This window comes from Wallemia ichthyophaga, assembly GCF_000400465.1.
Source record: "Wallemia ichthyophaga EXF-994 unplaced genomic scaffold scaffold8, whole genome shotgun sequence".
NCBI classification, from domain to species: domain Eukaryota; kingdom Fungi; phylum Basidiomycota; class Wallemiomycetes; order Wallemiales; family Wallemiaceae; genus Wallemia; species Wallemia ichthyophaga.
This window is the reverse complement of record NW_008806281.1, coordinates 438,167-453,180: the sequence shown is the minus strand read 5'-3', so window position 1 is coordinate 453,180 and position 15,014 is coordinate 438,167. Positions and strand designations below refer to the sequence as shown.

General features: G+C 50.3%; 12 protein-coding genes across 12 annotated transcripts; 7 read left to right on the top strand and 5 right to left on the bottom strand.

Moving 5' to 3' along the window:
• Positions 1-143: 143 nt before the first annotated feature.
• J056_004623 (Meiotically up-regulated 66 protein) lies at positions 144-818 on the top strand (the record flags this gene model as incomplete). The annotated part of the gene is made up of 1 exon (XM_009269818.1): positions 144-818. One exon carries the CDS (start codon positions 144-146, stop codon positions 816-818), a length of 675 nt encoding a protein of 224 aa, XP_009268093.1.
• Positions 819-914: 96 nt separating this feature from the next.
• On the bottom strand, positions 915-1,351 carry J056_004622 (uncharacterized protein; the record flags this gene model as incomplete). Its single annotated transcript, XM_009269817.1, has 3 exons — positions 915-1,108; positions 1,166-1,223; positions 1,283-1,351. The coding sequence occupies 3 exons, from the start codon at positions 1,349-1,351 to the stop codon at positions 915-917; spliced, it is 321 nt and encodes a 106-aa protein (XP_009268092.1).
• A 29-nt stretch (positions 1,352-1,380) lies between these two features.
• On the top strand, positions 1,381-2,784 carry J056_004621 (uncharacterized protein; the record flags this gene model as incomplete). The annotated part of the gene is made up of 2 exons (XM_009269816.1): positions 1,381-2,337; positions 2,386-2,784. The coding sequence occupies 2 exons, from the start codon at positions 1,381-1,383 to the stop codon at positions 2,782-2,784; spliced, it is 1,356 nt and encodes a 451-aa protein (XP_009268091.1).
• A 70-nt stretch (positions 2,785-2,854) lies between these two features.
• On the bottom strand, positions 2,855-3,503 carry J056_004620 (uncharacterized protein; the record flags this gene model as incomplete). Its single annotated transcript, XM_009269815.1, has 2 exons — positions 2,855-3,368; positions 3,412-3,503. The coding sequence occupies 2 exons, from the start codon at positions 3,501-3,503 to the stop codon at positions 2,855-2,857; spliced, it is 606 nt and encodes a 201-aa protein (XP_009268090.1).
• A 25-nt stretch (positions 3,504-3,528) lies between these two features.
• Positions 3,529-3,805, top strand: J056_004619 (Ubiquitin-like protein 1; the record flags this gene model as incomplete). Its single annotated transcript, XM_009269814.1, has 2 exons — positions 3,529-3,677; positions 3,724-3,805. 2 exons carry the CDS (start codon positions 3,529-3,531, stop codon positions 3,803-3,805), a joined length of 231 nt encoding a protein of 76 aa, XP_009268089.1.
• A 25-nt stretch (positions 3,806-3,830) lies between these two features.
• Positions 3,831-4,271, bottom strand: J056_004618 (uncharacterized protein; the record flags this gene model as incomplete). The annotated part of the gene is made up of 3 exons (XM_009269813.1): positions 3,831-3,854; positions 3,905-4,193; positions 4,237-4,271. 3 exons carry the CDS (start codon positions 4,269-4,271, stop codon positions 3,831-3,833), a joined length of 348 nt encoding a protein of 115 aa, XP_009268088.1.
• A 182-nt stretch (positions 4,272-4,453) lies between these two features.
• J056_004617 (Glycolipid transfer protein) lies at positions 4,454-5,106 on the top strand (the record flags this gene model as incomplete). The annotated part of the gene is made up of 2 exons (XM_009269812.1): positions 4,454-4,483; positions 4,534-5,106. 2 exons carry the CDS (start codon positions 4,454-4,456, stop codon positions 5,104-5,106), a joined length of 603 nt encoding a protein of 200 aa, XP_009268087.1.
• Positions 5,107-5,273: 167 nt separating this feature from the next.
• On the bottom strand, positions 5,274-5,773 carry J056_004616 (eRF1 methyltransferase catalytic subunit mtq2; the record flags this gene model as incomplete). Its single annotated transcript, XM_009269811.1, has 2 exons — positions 5,274-5,334; positions 5,397-5,773. The coding sequence occupies 2 exons, from the start codon at positions 5,771-5,773 to the stop codon at positions 5,274-5,276; spliced, it is 438 nt and encodes a 145-aa protein (XP_009268086.1).
• A 21-nt stretch (positions 5,774-5,794) lies between these two features.
• J056_004615 (Phagocyte signaling-impaired protein) lies at positions 5,795-8,377 on the top strand (the record flags this gene model as incomplete). The annotated part of the gene is made up of 3 exons (XM_009269810.1): positions 5,795-7,840; positions 7,915-8,103; positions 8,162-8,377. The coding sequence occupies 3 exons, from the start codon at positions 5,795-5,797 to the stop codon at positions 8,375-8,377; spliced, it is 2,451 nt and encodes an 816-aa protein (XP_009268085.1).
• A 149-nt stretch (positions 8,378-8,526) lies between these two features.
• J056_004614 (ATP-dependent DNA helicase MER3) lies at positions 8,527-12,210 on the top strand (the record flags this gene model as incomplete). The annotated part of the gene is made up of 10 exons (XM_009269809.1): positions 8,527-8,605; positions 8,653-9,097; positions 9,149-9,311; positions 9,363-10,527; positions 10,590-10,860; positions 10,924-11,000; positions 11,096-11,241; positions 11,288-11,356; positions 11,408-11,584; positions 11,629-12,210. The coding sequence occupies 10 exons, from the start codon at positions 8,527-8,529 to the stop codon at positions 12,208-12,210; spliced, it is 3,174 nt and encodes a 1,057-aa protein (XP_009268084.1).
• A 115-nt stretch (positions 12,211-12,325) lies between these two features.
• J056_004613 (Ubiquitin-60S ribosomal protein L40) lies at positions 12,326-12,813 on the bottom strand (the record flags this gene model as incomplete). The annotated part of the gene is made up of 3 exons (XM_009269808.1): positions 12,326-12,418; positions 12,468-12,743; positions 12,796-12,813. The coding sequence occupies 3 exons, from the start codon at positions 12,811-12,813 to the stop codon at positions 12,326-12,328; spliced, it is 387 nt and encodes a 128-aa protein (XP_009268083.1).
• Positions 12,814-12,980: 167 nt separating this feature from the next.
• On the top strand, positions 12,981-14,556 carry J056_004612 (Ubiquitin fusion degradation protein 1; the record flags this gene model as incomplete). Its single annotated transcript, XM_009269807.1, has 6 exons — positions 12,981-12,995; positions 13,028-13,268; positions 13,316-13,375; positions 13,424-13,581; positions 13,629-14,164; positions 14,211-14,556. 6 exons carry the CDS (start codon positions 12,981-12,983, stop codon positions 14,554-14,556), a joined length of 1,356 nt encoding a protein of 451 aa, XP_009268082.1.
• Between the last annotated feature and the right edge of the window lie 458 nt (positions 14,557-15,014).

The following is a 15,014-nucleotide window of genomic DNA, read 5'->3' as shown; positions in this document are numbered from 1 at the left end:
TGGACGCGTATGAGTGGTGGATGAGATGTGAAAATTGCAAGTATTATTGGTGATTCATGCGTATTTGTTGCGTTTCTGTTGCGTGTCTGTCGTTAATCTCCGGGTTATCTCCTACGCCATCACCCTCTTATCTCCCGACACCCATGAGCCAGCTCAACAAAACCATCTCAATAACAGTAGATAAGGAACATCTGGAGGAGGTTAGCGGGGCACTACTCCACGCTGTTTTATTCCAGCGGACACTTGGAAATTTACAGCCGAAAGAGATAACAGTGTTGGATGTCGTTGTAGCTGGAATAGATAGTGGGATGATAGAGGAGATGGTTGTGAAAAAGGTGAGGGAGCTGTCAGCTACTAGTGGAGATCGCGGAGTACTGGCGTTGGTGCTGAGTGAAAATCAAAGTAGAAAGGTTAACCATTGGTTTGGATTTGGGGAGCAACACCACACGCAGCAGATACCTTGGGAGTGTTGGATACTCCAGTTCAATATACTCACAAGCAAAACGGAGAACCACAGACAGATAATATATCACAACACGCAGAATGATTTGAATAAGGCACTTAACCAGATAATTCAATTCACAGACACCAACAAAGATCATATACCACCTATTACCACTGCCGATTTAGCCCCATTCCCATTCCATGTCCTAGTCAATCCTATGACGTCATCTTACAATAGAAGCACAAGTCCACACTCACTGGCAGTAGCAGCTGCTGGGAATGCCATGACGAATACGATACAGGGCAATCCAAGCAATTCAAATGGCTCATCGCAGAACTCGTATTTCACAGCTATAGCTAGGAGAATGACGTAGTGATGAGCACTTGAAAACAGTTAAATACATTTGAAAACACTTGAATACAATGGAAAGTAATTGGAAATACTTGAAATACACCCCTACACCCTCACACTACCTCCAAAACCTAGGAAAACCACCTTCTGGACACATAGACCAATCATAATTAGGCAGATTATTCTTGATTTCCCTCTGCATACATTCTAGCCGATGTTTTATCCGTTCTACATCGCTTTCCATGGCGTTTCTCTGAAAATCACTTCTCAGCCATTGCAACGTTTCGGAGCGAGCCTGTTGATATGGAATACCTGGGTAGAATGGGTGAGTGAGTGTATCGCCATCATCGCCATTACTATCCAACCCACCTCTTGTCCCGCGTATAGCCTTTCTGTAGAGAGAAATAGATTTAGATTTTAGGAGGAACTGGGAAGCGTAAGAAGTGAAAGTGACTGTGAACATGAGTACATGATAGACCCACTTACGTGCTCTAAACTTAATCCCCATTTATCACTACCAGTAGCACTCTTCCTTAGACACCTCGTTGATATCATGGTCGTTCCCTTCCAACCGCACAGCGAGGATGAATAAGCTGGAGAAATACAAAGCGAGTATACCCGAATACACCAACAGTGACAGAATACAGCGTTTGCAATCGCTTTACTCGGATTTCACGCGATTGCGCCAGACGAATCAACGCGGTTATCAGGCCAATATGGATTGGTGGCGAGGGGCGTTAAGTGGGATAATGGAGTACACGTTCACGGTCGACGACGACACGCCGAGGCAGTGGCAGCATCCCGTTGCTGGTCAGCCGCGCTGTCTGGGTGTGGTGGTTGAAGGGATGGTGCACGACGGTGCACTTTACCCGCTCGAAGGGTTCATGGGGGGCAAGTCTAATTCGCATACGCACAACACACGTAGCGCACGCACCACACAAACCACCCTCGAATGGCTGTTCGCGAGTCTGGGCTTGGGCGGGAGCGGAGGAGGAGATTATGAGTCCCCCTCTACTCCCTTTGAAGCGTTCGAGAGGGCGTGCGGCAAGTACGTTGTCGTAGCGCGCGTGCAAAGTCTCGCTGCGCAGGTCGTCGATCATCACCTCAGCTGCCCACCCACCAAGTGTCTCTACACGCGGCGGCTGTTCGCGGCTAAATACTCTCTTGCACCGCTCGACGCGGATGTGGTGTTGAAGTGGCTGACTAACGATGGATATGCGGTGGTGGAGGGGGAGGCTGTGAAGGTCGTTGGGGGTGGGTGCACTACACACTCGAATCAAATCACTCAAATTGAAGCCGGTATCATCGCCATGGTCGACGCTCTCAACTCGGTTGATGCACAGATCGGTGAGCTGGATGTGGAGATAGGCAGTTGTAGCGACACTATCGCTAGCCACCTCCGCAGTAAAGATACAGACCGCGCTAAACGCTCCTTGAGATCACGCAAGACGTTGCAAGATGTGCTGCAGAAACGCCTCGACAGCAGGGAGAATTTGCAGCATGTTTTACTCAAAATTGAGCAGAGCGTTGGGGATATTGAGGTGGGTGTGGTGTTACTATGGAGTACCGTCTAACACAAGACTCTGCAGATTATGAAGGCTTATGAAATGTCAGATAACACTCTTAAGACACTTCTCAAGGCACCCGAGCTGGATAAGGACAGAGTGGAAGATACTATGGATAGCCTGTCGCATACTCTGGCTGACCACGGGGAGATTGAACAAGCTATTGCCCGGCCTGGTGCGGCTGAGATGAGTGGTGAGATGGAAGATGAGGTTGAGGAGGAGTATAGAAGGTTGCTAGAAGGGCAGGAGGGCGATAAGCGGGAGGAGAAACGCGAGAAGGAGAAGACGGAGAAAGACATAGAACCAGACACACAAGACACACAAGACACGCAAGACAACCAAGATATACGCTTACCCTCACCACCAACTGATATAATTGATAAAGAACCACAAACCACTAACAAAGAAGCCGAAACTAGCTAACTAAGTATAGAAAATGCATAAGAATCAAGTGAAATTGTGAAAATTTTCAACTCTCGAACCACCGAAACACTCAACGTGCACTCTGTTTACCACGGTTAAAGGCATCTTCAGCGGCGCCCACCTTAGCAGCAGATTTGTGCCAGAACTTGAGGTTGTTAACGACTTTGTCGTGTTGTCTTTGGCGAGAGAGGCTGTCTCTGAGGGAGGAGTGGAGCTGTCGAGGAACGCTGAAGCCGTCAAGGAGGGGCTTAGGTGGGGTGATCTTGGGAGCTTCTCTGTTTTGTCTATTGAGAAGGACTCTCTCTGCATGAGCACCCTTCTTCTCTAAGCGCATGGAGTTGTGAGGGGGGAGGATATTGCGGTGTTGGGCAGAAGACTGCGAGAACTGTGGCGGGGATGTGTCGGAGGAATACCAGAGCCACTGGGAATGAGCAATAGCCTTGTGGCCATCAGGGAGGGTGACTAAATTTGATTTGCTGGATTTGTTGGAGGAGTGTGAGGTCGGGGGTTCTAATCTGAGAGAGTGTCTTTTGGTGATTGCATTCGAGTGCTGGAGATTGTTGAGTATCTTGTGCTTGAGGTGGCTGAGCTGAGTGAGAAGAGGAACAAGTGAAGAAGAAGACGCACGAGATAGAAGGAGAATCGCCACTCATCTGCTTGAACAATTGCTTTGAATCGATTCCATTTGCACCTTTAATTATATTCAGCGCCTTATCCATTGTGATTGGTTACGACCAACAACACATGCTGATCAAAGTAAAGACGTTGACTGGGAAAGAAATTTCACTCGATGTAGACGTGGAGGACAAGGTTTTCAGGATTAAAGAGAGCGTCGAGGAGAAGGAGGGTATCCCGCCTGCACAACAGAGGCTCATCTTCTCAGGCAAGCAGATGTTGGTGTTGTTTACGTAGCCGTTGAAAATACTAAAAATCTCAAAGGGCAGATGATAAAACTGTTAAAGAGGTAAACATCGAACCAGGTGCAACGATTCATCTGGTACTGGCTTTGAGAGGTGGATAATGATAAATGAATTTTATTTTCGTTTCTACATTCTCATCGATTCATCTGCCTGTGATTGGCTTGGTTAGTTAAAAACCACCCGTTGCGCACTCAACCCACCTCATCATCCTCGTCCTCCTTATCTGTCAACTCGGCCTTCTTACGCGCATCTGCTGAGCTGTAATCAACATTTGAACGCGTTCTTCTCGATCCTGAGTCGACGATGGCTGATGGATCTATCTCCTCGAGGTCGTCATCCACGACATCGTCTCCAACTTCTTCGTCGTTGTAGGGAGTGTCTTGGTCGTCGTCATCCTCCTCGTCTTCCTCATCTTCCTCTTCCTCCCTTGCTTTCCCTTTGTCTGCCTCTGCTGCTACTTCTGGCTTCTTCTCAGTGACACCCTGTGGACTACTCCTTATCAGATAATTCACGCGTAAACACAACCACGCACGATTGATCATTCTTCTTTTCTTCAATTCCTGTCATTTTGAGCCGGTTTGACCTGGTTTACGTGGTTTGCGATTGAGAGACACTTCCACGACGCGACGCGTTAAAAAGGTGTGTCGATGGAATGTGAAAATTAGTTTTTCTGTATTTTTATTGTTATTTATCCATATATTCGTACACGATAAACTCCTCTTGACTCTCACACACTCACAACTCCTCAAATGAGCTATTTTGATCAAGTTAAAGAGCAGGTGGGATATGTTCTTTGTTTAGCATACCAAACACACTCACAACTCCCCAGAAAGGCCAACTCTTCAACAACGTACACGTCACAGATAGCGGCGTCGACACCACCGAATTCCTCGACGCTGCTGCCATCGTTGTTCAGCTGTTCGATTTACTAGGAAATAAGGCGTTTTCTGTTGTCCAGAGCGATCTCCTTGGCAACATAAGAAAGGTCAGAGATAGACATGACGCTGAGCCACTCCGTTCGTCCACCTTGGAGCAACTCGTAGCCGCTGAAAACCTCGACAAGCAATACACTGCTACTCAGGGCCTTGTATGGCTTCTGCGTGGTTTGGAGTTCACCTACAAAGCCCTCCTCCGCTCACTCAGAAACCCTGACGAAGAACTCTCAGACTCTTTCTCCATTGCATACCAAGAATCCCTCAAACAGTTCCACAGCTTTGTCGTTAAGCCCATTTTCAATCTCGCTATGAAGGCGTGTCCTTACAGGAAGGACTTTTACGCCAAACTCGGCGGTGATCCTACGACCGTGGACATTGAGTTGGGTGATTGGCTTGCAGCGCTCGAGAGACAAGTCGTGCAAGTGCAAACATTCATCCAGAAGCACAACTACGATAAGGGTTTGTAATCTACTTTCTACTGCACTTTATGATGTATAGCATTTCAATTCCCGCTCGTCTGCTCAGTAGTATGGATGCTTCGAAAATACTGGTCCTATTCAATCTGTCTACTATATCCGCCGGTCTGTTCTGCTTGATGGCTACGAGGTATAACACTCCACTGCCACTCAAAAGCCTAGGTAGATCTGACAGTACCCGCTCTGTAAGATCCATCCCGTAGCTCCCACCAGACCATGCTGCGGAGAGATGTCGCGATGCCTGTGAGTGAAGAATTTCACCACCATTTGTGGGTACATACGGGGGGTTGAACAGGAGTATGTCTACAGCTCCATCAAGCCTCGTACCATTGAGTAAGTGGGTGTTTATGGTATTCAAATTACACCCATTCAAATCCCCAGTTGAAATCGTTGCTTGATTAGCGTGTGTGTTTATATCGCTGGTAAAGTAGACGCAGCGACTGTGCAATATCGAGGCTATAAACGCAGAGACGCACCCACTCCCACTGCCAATCTCAAATACCACATTAGGCTGGCTGCTCTTGATCCACTCGCTGTCCATTTCCAGTGCATCGAGGAGGGCGAATGTATCCTCACTCGGCTCATAAACTCTTTCCCAGTCGTCTCTCTTCAAATGGCTCAAATCTGGCGTTGGAATCGCTGTTATCGTCGCTGCCATCGCGGTCTTCCCTAATCCACCATGTCCAGCGCAATCCGATTGAATAGAATTTATGATTTTATCGACGCTGGCAGGTTCAACGACGCAATCTCCCAGTGCTGCCAACTCCTCAACTCCAACTCCACGTCCCCCCACTCCGATCTCGTTAAATCCCTACTCGCCTTCTCCTACTCCAGATCTGGCAACGCCCACGCAGCTAGAAAGATAGCGCTTGGTTTGGCATCCACCACGCCATCCACCGCCGACACGCTCGCTGCGCTCAATCTCACCCTCAGTGATCTCGGCGAGTACGACGTGCTAGCGGGGGTATATCGGGAGCTATGGCAGCGTAATGGGAGTGCTTACGATAAGCAAGCCAAACTGGCTCTCACCAACTACGTAAAAGCGTTCAACTGGCGGGCTGTACAGGCAACCTGCCTGCGTCTCTCTAAGCACGACCGCAAGTATGAGTGGTGGGCGGTAGCGGCGTTGCTCATGCAGGCTGTGTCTGCGGACGTCGATAAAGAAAAAGATACAGAGAAGGGTATTGCTCTTGCACTCGCTTTGCGCATCGCCCACTCACTCCACCCGTCCTCCGCTCAACAGGCCCATCTACTCACGCGGCTCTACTCACATGCTGGCGATCTGGAGAAGGCCGCGCGCGTGCTGGATGAGTGCCACGCGTATGTTAACACCTCTCTCGCGCTGCAAGAGCTCCAGTGGGATGTCCTCGCTGAGCTACACCGCACAACATCCATTCGGGATAAAGCTCATTCCCTCCTACGTGCTGGATCGCATAACTACGCTCATCACTCCGCTTACCTCTCCACTATACAATGTGGACAGCGTGAGGATGTCGACCACGCCATCGAGCTCTTCCATTCTCTCTCACTGCAAGATCCCAAGGAACGCGGCCACTTGATCGCCCTAATGGAGGTGTCTAGGCGGTGTCACAGTGATGAGGGTGCACCACAGTTGATAAAACTGATAGAGAGGTACTGGCAGCAGTACAAAAGCAAGCCTGTCTGTCACGACGATTTGGCGGTATTTCTCGCGCATCTGCACGGCCAGCAGGTGGATCTAGGTGGGTTGCGGGGATTGTTCAGCGCAGCGCTACACGACGACGACGAGCAACTTGACGTGCGCATCAACGCAGCCAAACTGAGTCGCAGTCTGGCCATAACCACCAGTATAAGCGAGGATGTAGACTTTGCCGCCTACTACGCCCGCCTCTATGCGCACTACCAGCCAGCGAGTGCGGGAGTGCCATCAACAGATATCCACCCAGCCGACGATCTCGGTGTGCTTAGTGTGCTGTGTCATGTAAGCGCATACCACAAATCCAAACCAACTGATACAGCACACCTTCATGCCGCCGTTGCATTCATCGAATGGGCACTACAGGGGAATGTACGCAGCTACAAACTGAAAATACTGTACATAGCGCTTTGTCGTATCCTCGCTCAACCAGGTGGCGTGTGGAGGGGTGCGAGCGCTCTTCGCATACAAAGTGTTCAGAATGACACCCTGTCGGCGTATGCCTGCGCTCAGATATCTGCGCTCAGTTGCTCACGTGACGACGTCGCGGGCGTCCTCCCTAGCACTACTTCTCCACGCTGCGTGTGGAACCAGTCGGCGCGCGAGTCAGCTGAAATGATGGGCAGACTGTTCGAAAAAGGTGCATGGAGCCATCTCGAAGACTTTGCGGCTTTCCGGGACAGACTCGCTAGTAGTCTTAACAAATGGCTGCTCTGGTTCGAGGATGTCAGGATTAGGTTGGGGGAGGTGGATAGAGTAGGCACGGAGGAGATGGAGGCTTGGGTGGTATCTCTACAGCAGTTAAAGACTGTGGGGGTTGACAGGCTCGTCGATAATAGAGACTCCTCCCTCCTGCCCTCCCACTCCCCTCTCGATGAGCCACACGCCGGCGTGCAGCTACACGTCCTCACGAACCAAGACGCTGCTTGGCTCAGCGCCTACTGCGATATGTACGCTCGCTTCTTAAATGCCGCTTTGGGCAGGCAGGCGGTGCAGGTGGAAACTGGGAGTGGGAATGAGACGCAGACGCAGACCCAAGACACGGACAACGTAAGTAACGCCAAGGACGCCTCAGCGCCCCTGATATCCCGCACACCCACACTAACCACCACCCCACAAACCAGCTTACCGCGCCCGAGAGAGTACTCAGCGATATGTCGCACCTAGCGCACGCATACCACTGTCAGGGCTCAGATGCGGAAAAGGCTCCCGTAGCACAGCGCCTTCTGGACACATACACGCTGTTCGGCGAGCTCCTCAACGCCGCCACGCTGCCTATCGAACAGGCACATTGCGTTAAGGTCGCCATAGAGGTGGGTGGATTGTTGCGTGTAGTCGACAGCTGAGTAGCTGACTTGGCACCGCTATCAGGCCTGGTCACTCATCCTCCTCGCCATCCCCGCCCCTTCGAAGAAAAAAAAAACTAAAAGCCCCTCATATCCCCTCTACAACGGCGTAGGGGTGTGTCTCGCTAACATGGTCAAAGGCTGGCAGAGCAGTGTCGGCAGCGGCGGGGGTGTCGATCACTCCCTTTTCGCTCGCTTGCACGATCTCGTCTTGCAGAAAATCGATTACAAGAATATGTAACTCTGGCATTTGCTCGGTTGTATAGATGGATGGATGCATGGACGCATGGACGTGTCTCGTGCTTCTTGTTTTATATTCCGCTTCTGCTTCTGCTTTTCTGCCGTGCCCTTGCACCATCTCTCTTCTCATCTCCTTTGCTCAGGACGACGATGAGCTACTACGCCCACACCACAGGCGAGGAGCTCGAAGACGAGCTAGCGCGCTATCTCGACACGAGCCAAGACGCCTGTAACGAATTCTCGCGCTCGCATCATCCATCTCACGCGCGCACCCAGATCTCGATAGCATACATGACGCCATGGCGCAGCCCCGCCAGAGAAGCCACCAGTCGCTCGACAGCGCCAGCGTGGAGTCGTCTGCCGGAGCTGCCGCGCGCAATCTCTCCTCATCTTCTTCATCTCCCGTCAACCAATCTCAGCCAACTGGGCTAGCTCCCGATAACGCTCGCAGCTACTACGCCACGCAGCACCCAGCCGCATCCACCCCACTCACCCCCGTCACAGCCTTGCATCCCGTCTACGCTTCCGTTTTCCCCTTTACCCACTTCAACAGAGTCCAGTCGCAGTGTTTCGACGTAGCAGCACACTCACTCTCTAATCTCGTCGTCGCTGCTCCGACCGGCTGCGGGAAGACGGGCGTGCTTGAGCTGGCTATCGTGCAGATGCTCGAGCAGAAGCGGTGCGAGGAGCCCGAGTCTGCCGCGCGCAACAGAAAGGCTATGTGAGGTTAAGAGCGCGTCTACGCGCTATACTGACTCGCTGTATTTAATAGCTACCTCGCTCCTACGCGTGCGTTGTGCTCCGAGAAGGCTCGCGATTGGCAAGCTAAATTCTCCACATTGAAGGTGTCTGTGAAGGAAATCACGGGCGATATGCCCTTCGATGGTCATGGAAATATCCTCGACTTGATTCATGCCGATGTAGTCGTTACTACGGTGCGTTTGGGCGTGTTGCCTAACTCAACTAAACTTAAACACCCCTCATAGCCGGAGAAGTGGGATTCGCTCACGCGACGCTGGAACGAGAACCCAAAGCTGTTTGGCCAGATCAGATTGGTGCTGATCGATGAGGTTCATCTGTTGCATGTTTCGCGTGGTAGCACACTCGAGGTGCTTGTGTCGCGTATGCGCATGCTCGGTGACAATCATAACATCAGATACATCGCAATCAGCGCTACGGCGCCCAACGCAATCGACATAGCTGCATGGCTCGCCAATAGCAACACCTCCATCGCTACTTTGAAGGAATTTGACGAATCATTCCGCCCTGTTCAGATCGCTCGCCATATATACCCCTTCAAGCGCACCAATAACAATGACTTTGCATTCGACTCACTGCTAAATTACAAACTTTTCGACAAGCTCGCTGTACACATGGAGGGTAAACCCGCGCTTATCTTCTGTCCGACGCGCAAATCTGTTGCGAAAGCCGCAGAGACACTCGTCGACCATTTCACCACTGTGCAGAGCAGAGGTGGTGCGACGCCGTGGGAGGTACCCGCGCTTAAACCCAACTTCAAGAACAGCATTTTGCAGAGACTAGCCAGGTACGGGGTGGCTTTACACCACGCAGGAATAGATGCAGATGATCGTCGCCTCGTTGAGCAACTTTTCCTAAAGGGCGTGATCAGAGTAGTGGTATCCACCACTACTCTCGCCCAAGGCGTTAATTTACCCTGTAGGACTATCGTTATTAAGGGCACGCGCTTTTTTAGTAATGGCGACTGGACCGAGCTGTCTGAAATGGACGTGTTGCAGATGATCGGTCGCGCTGGTAGACCACAGCACGATACCAGTGGCACGGCTATAATTATGACAGATCACGCTCATTACGCTCATTATAGGAGCCTCGTTAATGGCGACTCCCCTCTCGAATCTTCTCTTCATCGAAATCTCTGCGAACATCTCAACGCCGAGATAAATCTAAGCACTATTTCAACCAAGCTCGGCGCCTTGGAGTGGTTGAGGAAGAGTTTCCTCTATGTGCGCATCCAGAAGAACCCAGTGCATTATCGTGATATTCTCGACCAGGCGAGTGATCGACTCGGGGGGTGGGAGAAGCGACTTGAAGAGATAGTGGAGAACGCTGTGAGTGAGCTGTGTCAGTATAGGCTGGTGGAGAGTGACAGTAGCGGTGAATTGAGGAGCACTGGTGGGTTACAATTGACTTGCTTGGTGTGTCTTGCAGCACTAACAACTGATGTCGCCCTGTAGGTCTCGGCAATATCATGTCCAAGGAAATCATACGCTTTGCTACATTCAAACAAATCTTGGAAATTCTCCCTCATGCCTCGGTGCACAGTTTGCTGCAGACACTGTGCGCAGCGGATGAACTGAAGGACATCACTATGCGCGCTGGCGAAAAAAAACCACTCGGTGATATCAGAGCACTGCAGGACATAAGGTTCCCTCCTGCTAAAATGACTCTGGCTGTAGATAAGATATCTGTGCTGCTTCAGGCCTCGCTCGCTGGTGTTAATCTGCAGTAAATACCTAAATGACCCGCTCTGCGTCAGCACTACGATTAGCTCCGCTAACCTCCCATCAGCGAATTCCGCAGTGACGACTTTCAGCCTTTCCACGACAGTATCACCATTTTCAAGCAGGCGTTCAGAGTAGCTAGAGGTGGGTTAAGTTATGTGATCTGTGTCTTGTGTGCCGTATTTCACATGCCGTATATCACTTGCCACTGCCACTTGCAACCTACTTACACCACCCAGCAATAATCGGTGTCGGCATCGAAAAGAAAGACAGCGGCATCATCCGCAATGCTGGTTTCTTGTTCAGATCGATAGCATCCAAGGCGTGGGAGGATCGGTCTTTAACTCTGCGCCAGATTGACCAAGTTGGAATGAAGTCGATCAAGGTGTGTCGTGTAGTGAGAGCGTGCGTAGACTGACTCACCTTTCTAGATATTCACGTGCAAGGGTATAAATTCGATAGAAAAGCTTAGCAAGCAGGACCCAGGATACGTGGAACTGGTAGGGCGTTGCAATTCTCGTTTCATCTGCCTGGCTAACAACACTAACCAGTTGCTCAATCGTCACCCGCCATTCGGGAACAACATCGTAGCTGCCGCTAAATCATTCCCAAAGTTCACCATAGGCGTCGACGAGCAATATCTGCTTCTCCACCAAGGCGCAAAGCCTGTGCAGGCGGTGCTCAAGCTGTCGATTGGCGTGGCCAACGCTGGAAAGAACATGAGAGTTGTGGGTAGTATACTAAACTCCATGCTTATCTCACATATACCCAGAAAACTCGATCAAATAGCTCTCTGCATGCATCGATCGTTGTGTGGAATTCGAATGACGATTTGGTCGAATTCAAGCGTATAGAGGTGAAGGCATTGATGGAGGGGCCTCGTACTATCGATATTAAACCGCTGTTCGCTAGTGTCGACACCAAGATGTCTATCCAGGTTTCTTGTGATGAGTGCGCAGGTCTGCAGGAAGTATTCGAATATAGACCTCAGGCTGAACCAGAGGAGTTTCCGCAGACGGCTGTGGATGACACCTTGCGTTGTGTTGATCTAGGTGCAGGTCTTGAAATAGATTCGAGCGACGATGATCTGATCGATCTGACTGACGCTGCAGCTATGGAGCGTATGATGGATACGCATGTGGGTGGTGGTAAAGAGAAGAGCTTTGCAGCTAAAGACGCGCCTGCTCCTCGCAAGTATGGCAGCAAACGGTCGTATGAGCACAGCGAGCATAACAATATTGCAGAAATACAGGAGAATCATATAAAGAAAAGCAGAAATAACGCATCCCGCAACAACCACATAAATAACCATCTTATAATGTCATTCAGCGACGAAGAAGACCAGCTGGCATAGCACAAGTCATCAAAACAAGCAAAGCACGACAAAAGTGTACTAAAATGCAAACCTTATTCAAGCCCATACATTCAGTTGTACAAGGAATATTCCCAATGAAAAACCATGAAAACCATTACTTGAGCTTCTTCTTTGGGCGGAGTTGTGAGGAGTGACCACATCCACGCTTACGGCAGTTGGTAGCACGTGGTGGGAGACGAGCGTAACACTGAGAAGGATAGTAAGCAGAGCTAACCAAACCAATAGGCCAAACCCACCTTTCTGCAGATTTGCTTCTCGCAGTTGTACTTTGAAGCAAGGACCTTCAAAGATGGCTCAATGATACCACCACGGAGACGCAACACCAAGTGGAGAGTAGACTCCTTTTGGATGTTGTAGTCAGAAAGGGTACGGCCATCCTCGAGCTGCTTTCCAGCGAAGATCAGACGTTGCTGGTCAGGTGGGATACCCTCCTTATCTTGGATCTTGGTCTTGACATTGTCAATGGTGTCCTGGGACTCGACCTCCAAGGTTATGGTCTTGCCGGTGAGAGTCTGGTGATGCGATTAGTACCAACGGAGAAGGCGAGCAATTCGTGATACACACCTTGACGAAGATTTGCATGGCTGGGCTGTATTAGCGCTGCTTTCTTTATATTTATTTTCCACTAACCTTGGGAATTTCGTTTCTCACAAGGAAACGAGAGCAGAGCAGCGCTCAATTTGCACGCAAAAAAATTCGATTCGATGCGCGCGACAGTGACCTCAAAACACTTTTTTATTATTTAAATTATGGTGAGTCGCGTGGTTATTTAGAGTTCTTTATTAATTCTCTGCAGTACAGTGACAGCGACGACTCGGTCCACAGCGCAGAGGATCTCTACAACGATGACGAGTTCGATGACGACGACGATCCTGTTCCACAGCCACAACCACAGTCCCAGCCACGCTCTGCTTTCAGCAGATTCAATGATGTCTTTGGTGGCTTCAACGAGCTCGGCGGTCTCGGCGGCTTCGCTGGCTTTGGTGGCCACGCTTTTGGCAGACCTCCAGCATCTGCGTTTACTCAGCACTACAAGGGTGTGTAGGCTGTCAGCGACTTGTGATGTATGCTCACTCGTCTATAGCCTTCTCTGTGGCAATGATGGGTGGTAATGAGCGTCCAAACCTACAATACGGTGGAAAGAGTGGGTCGCTGTGGCTTGCTCAATGCCCCTCCCACTAACACTTACCAGTCATTATGCCTCCTTCTGCTCTGGCGCGCCTGACAGACCTCGAAATAGAGTCACCGTGGACATTCGAACTCAGTCCAGCCAGAAACCCATCAAAGAAGACCCACGCGGGTGTGCTAGAGTTTATCGCTGAGGAGGGCAACGTTCATTTGCCAGCCTGGGTGTGTACTTATCGATGCACCTCTGACGTCACTCATTCTCCTCCCAGATGATGAAGCAACTCGAGCTCGACGAAGGCAGTCCACTTAAGATCTCCGGTGCAGCGCTGCCGAAAGGAAAATTCACAAAGCTGCAAGCGCAGACGACAGACTTCCTTGAAATCTCAGACCACAAAACAGTGCTTGAACGCGCACTGAGAAACTTTTCCACATTGAGCAAGGGTGATTACATAGAAATACTACACAACTGCATCACATTCGAATTGCTTGTGATGGAGATCGATCCAGAGTCTGACAGCCAGAGTATATTCATCATCGATACAGACTTAGAGGTAGACTTTGCACCTCCGAAAGGATACGTAGAGCCAGCACCTAAGGCACGGGAGCCACAGCCAACGATGGCATCCAAGATGAAGATAGATACACGCGCTCAAGAGGACTCACCATTGAGCAGCCGGCCAAACTCTACAGCGCCGGAGGTATTCAAGGGAAGTGGACAGACTCTCGGTGGACGCAAAACGAAGGGCAAGGGATTGGCCAAGCCAATTGAAAAGGTCGACGATTCGAGCAAAATATCGAGAACAGAGTGGGTTTTATGTGTTTGTGAGGGGTGTTAGCTGATAATCATCTAGTAAGCAGAGACACGTCACAGCCGACACGCTCGAAGATGGCCAGAAAGTGCCAGCTCCTCTCAATCTCCCATTCGGCAAGTTGTTCTTTGGGTTTGAGTATGTACCCATCGGTGGACACAAGGAGGACAGCAAGCCTCCAGAGCCATATGGTGGGGGCACGGGAGCGACACTCTCAGGAAGAAGCGTGGATATCCCACCTGTGGCACCAGCACCGCAGCCCCAGCACAACGACGCGAATAAGCATGACAATGAGTCTAAAGAAGACAACAGCGATCCATGGGCCAAGCTCGGCGCTGGAAACTCATTGTCACAAAGACGCGACGTTATCGACATTGACTCTGACTAATACTGTCATCATTGTACACTTACTTTTGCATGTATATCACGATCACATTGATGTGTTGAGGTGTGAGTGTCTGAGGGGTGCTGCAAGATACGATTCGCACTGGCTGAATGCGTCGAGAAAGGCATCATCAATTTATTGCTTCAGGCGGAGGTCTTCAATTGCATGCCATTCATTATTTGAGGAGCTGAGAAATACCTCATGCGCCAAGTTGTCTCAACTTTTAACCCTGCGTGTTACGTTTTGCGACACGAAGCATCCACAGGACAGAATGATGGCTTCTGGAGCAGAGCAGGGTGAGTTTTTATCTCATGGAGCATCTATTGGACTGCACAATCTAACAAAATTCTTAAATCAGCTCAACTCAAAGCTTTATCGCGAGTTTGGGTGTAGCTGGTGCATTTCGAAAGACATGCAATGGGTGCAGAGGGGTAATGAAGGGTGCGCTAGGATCTTCAGAG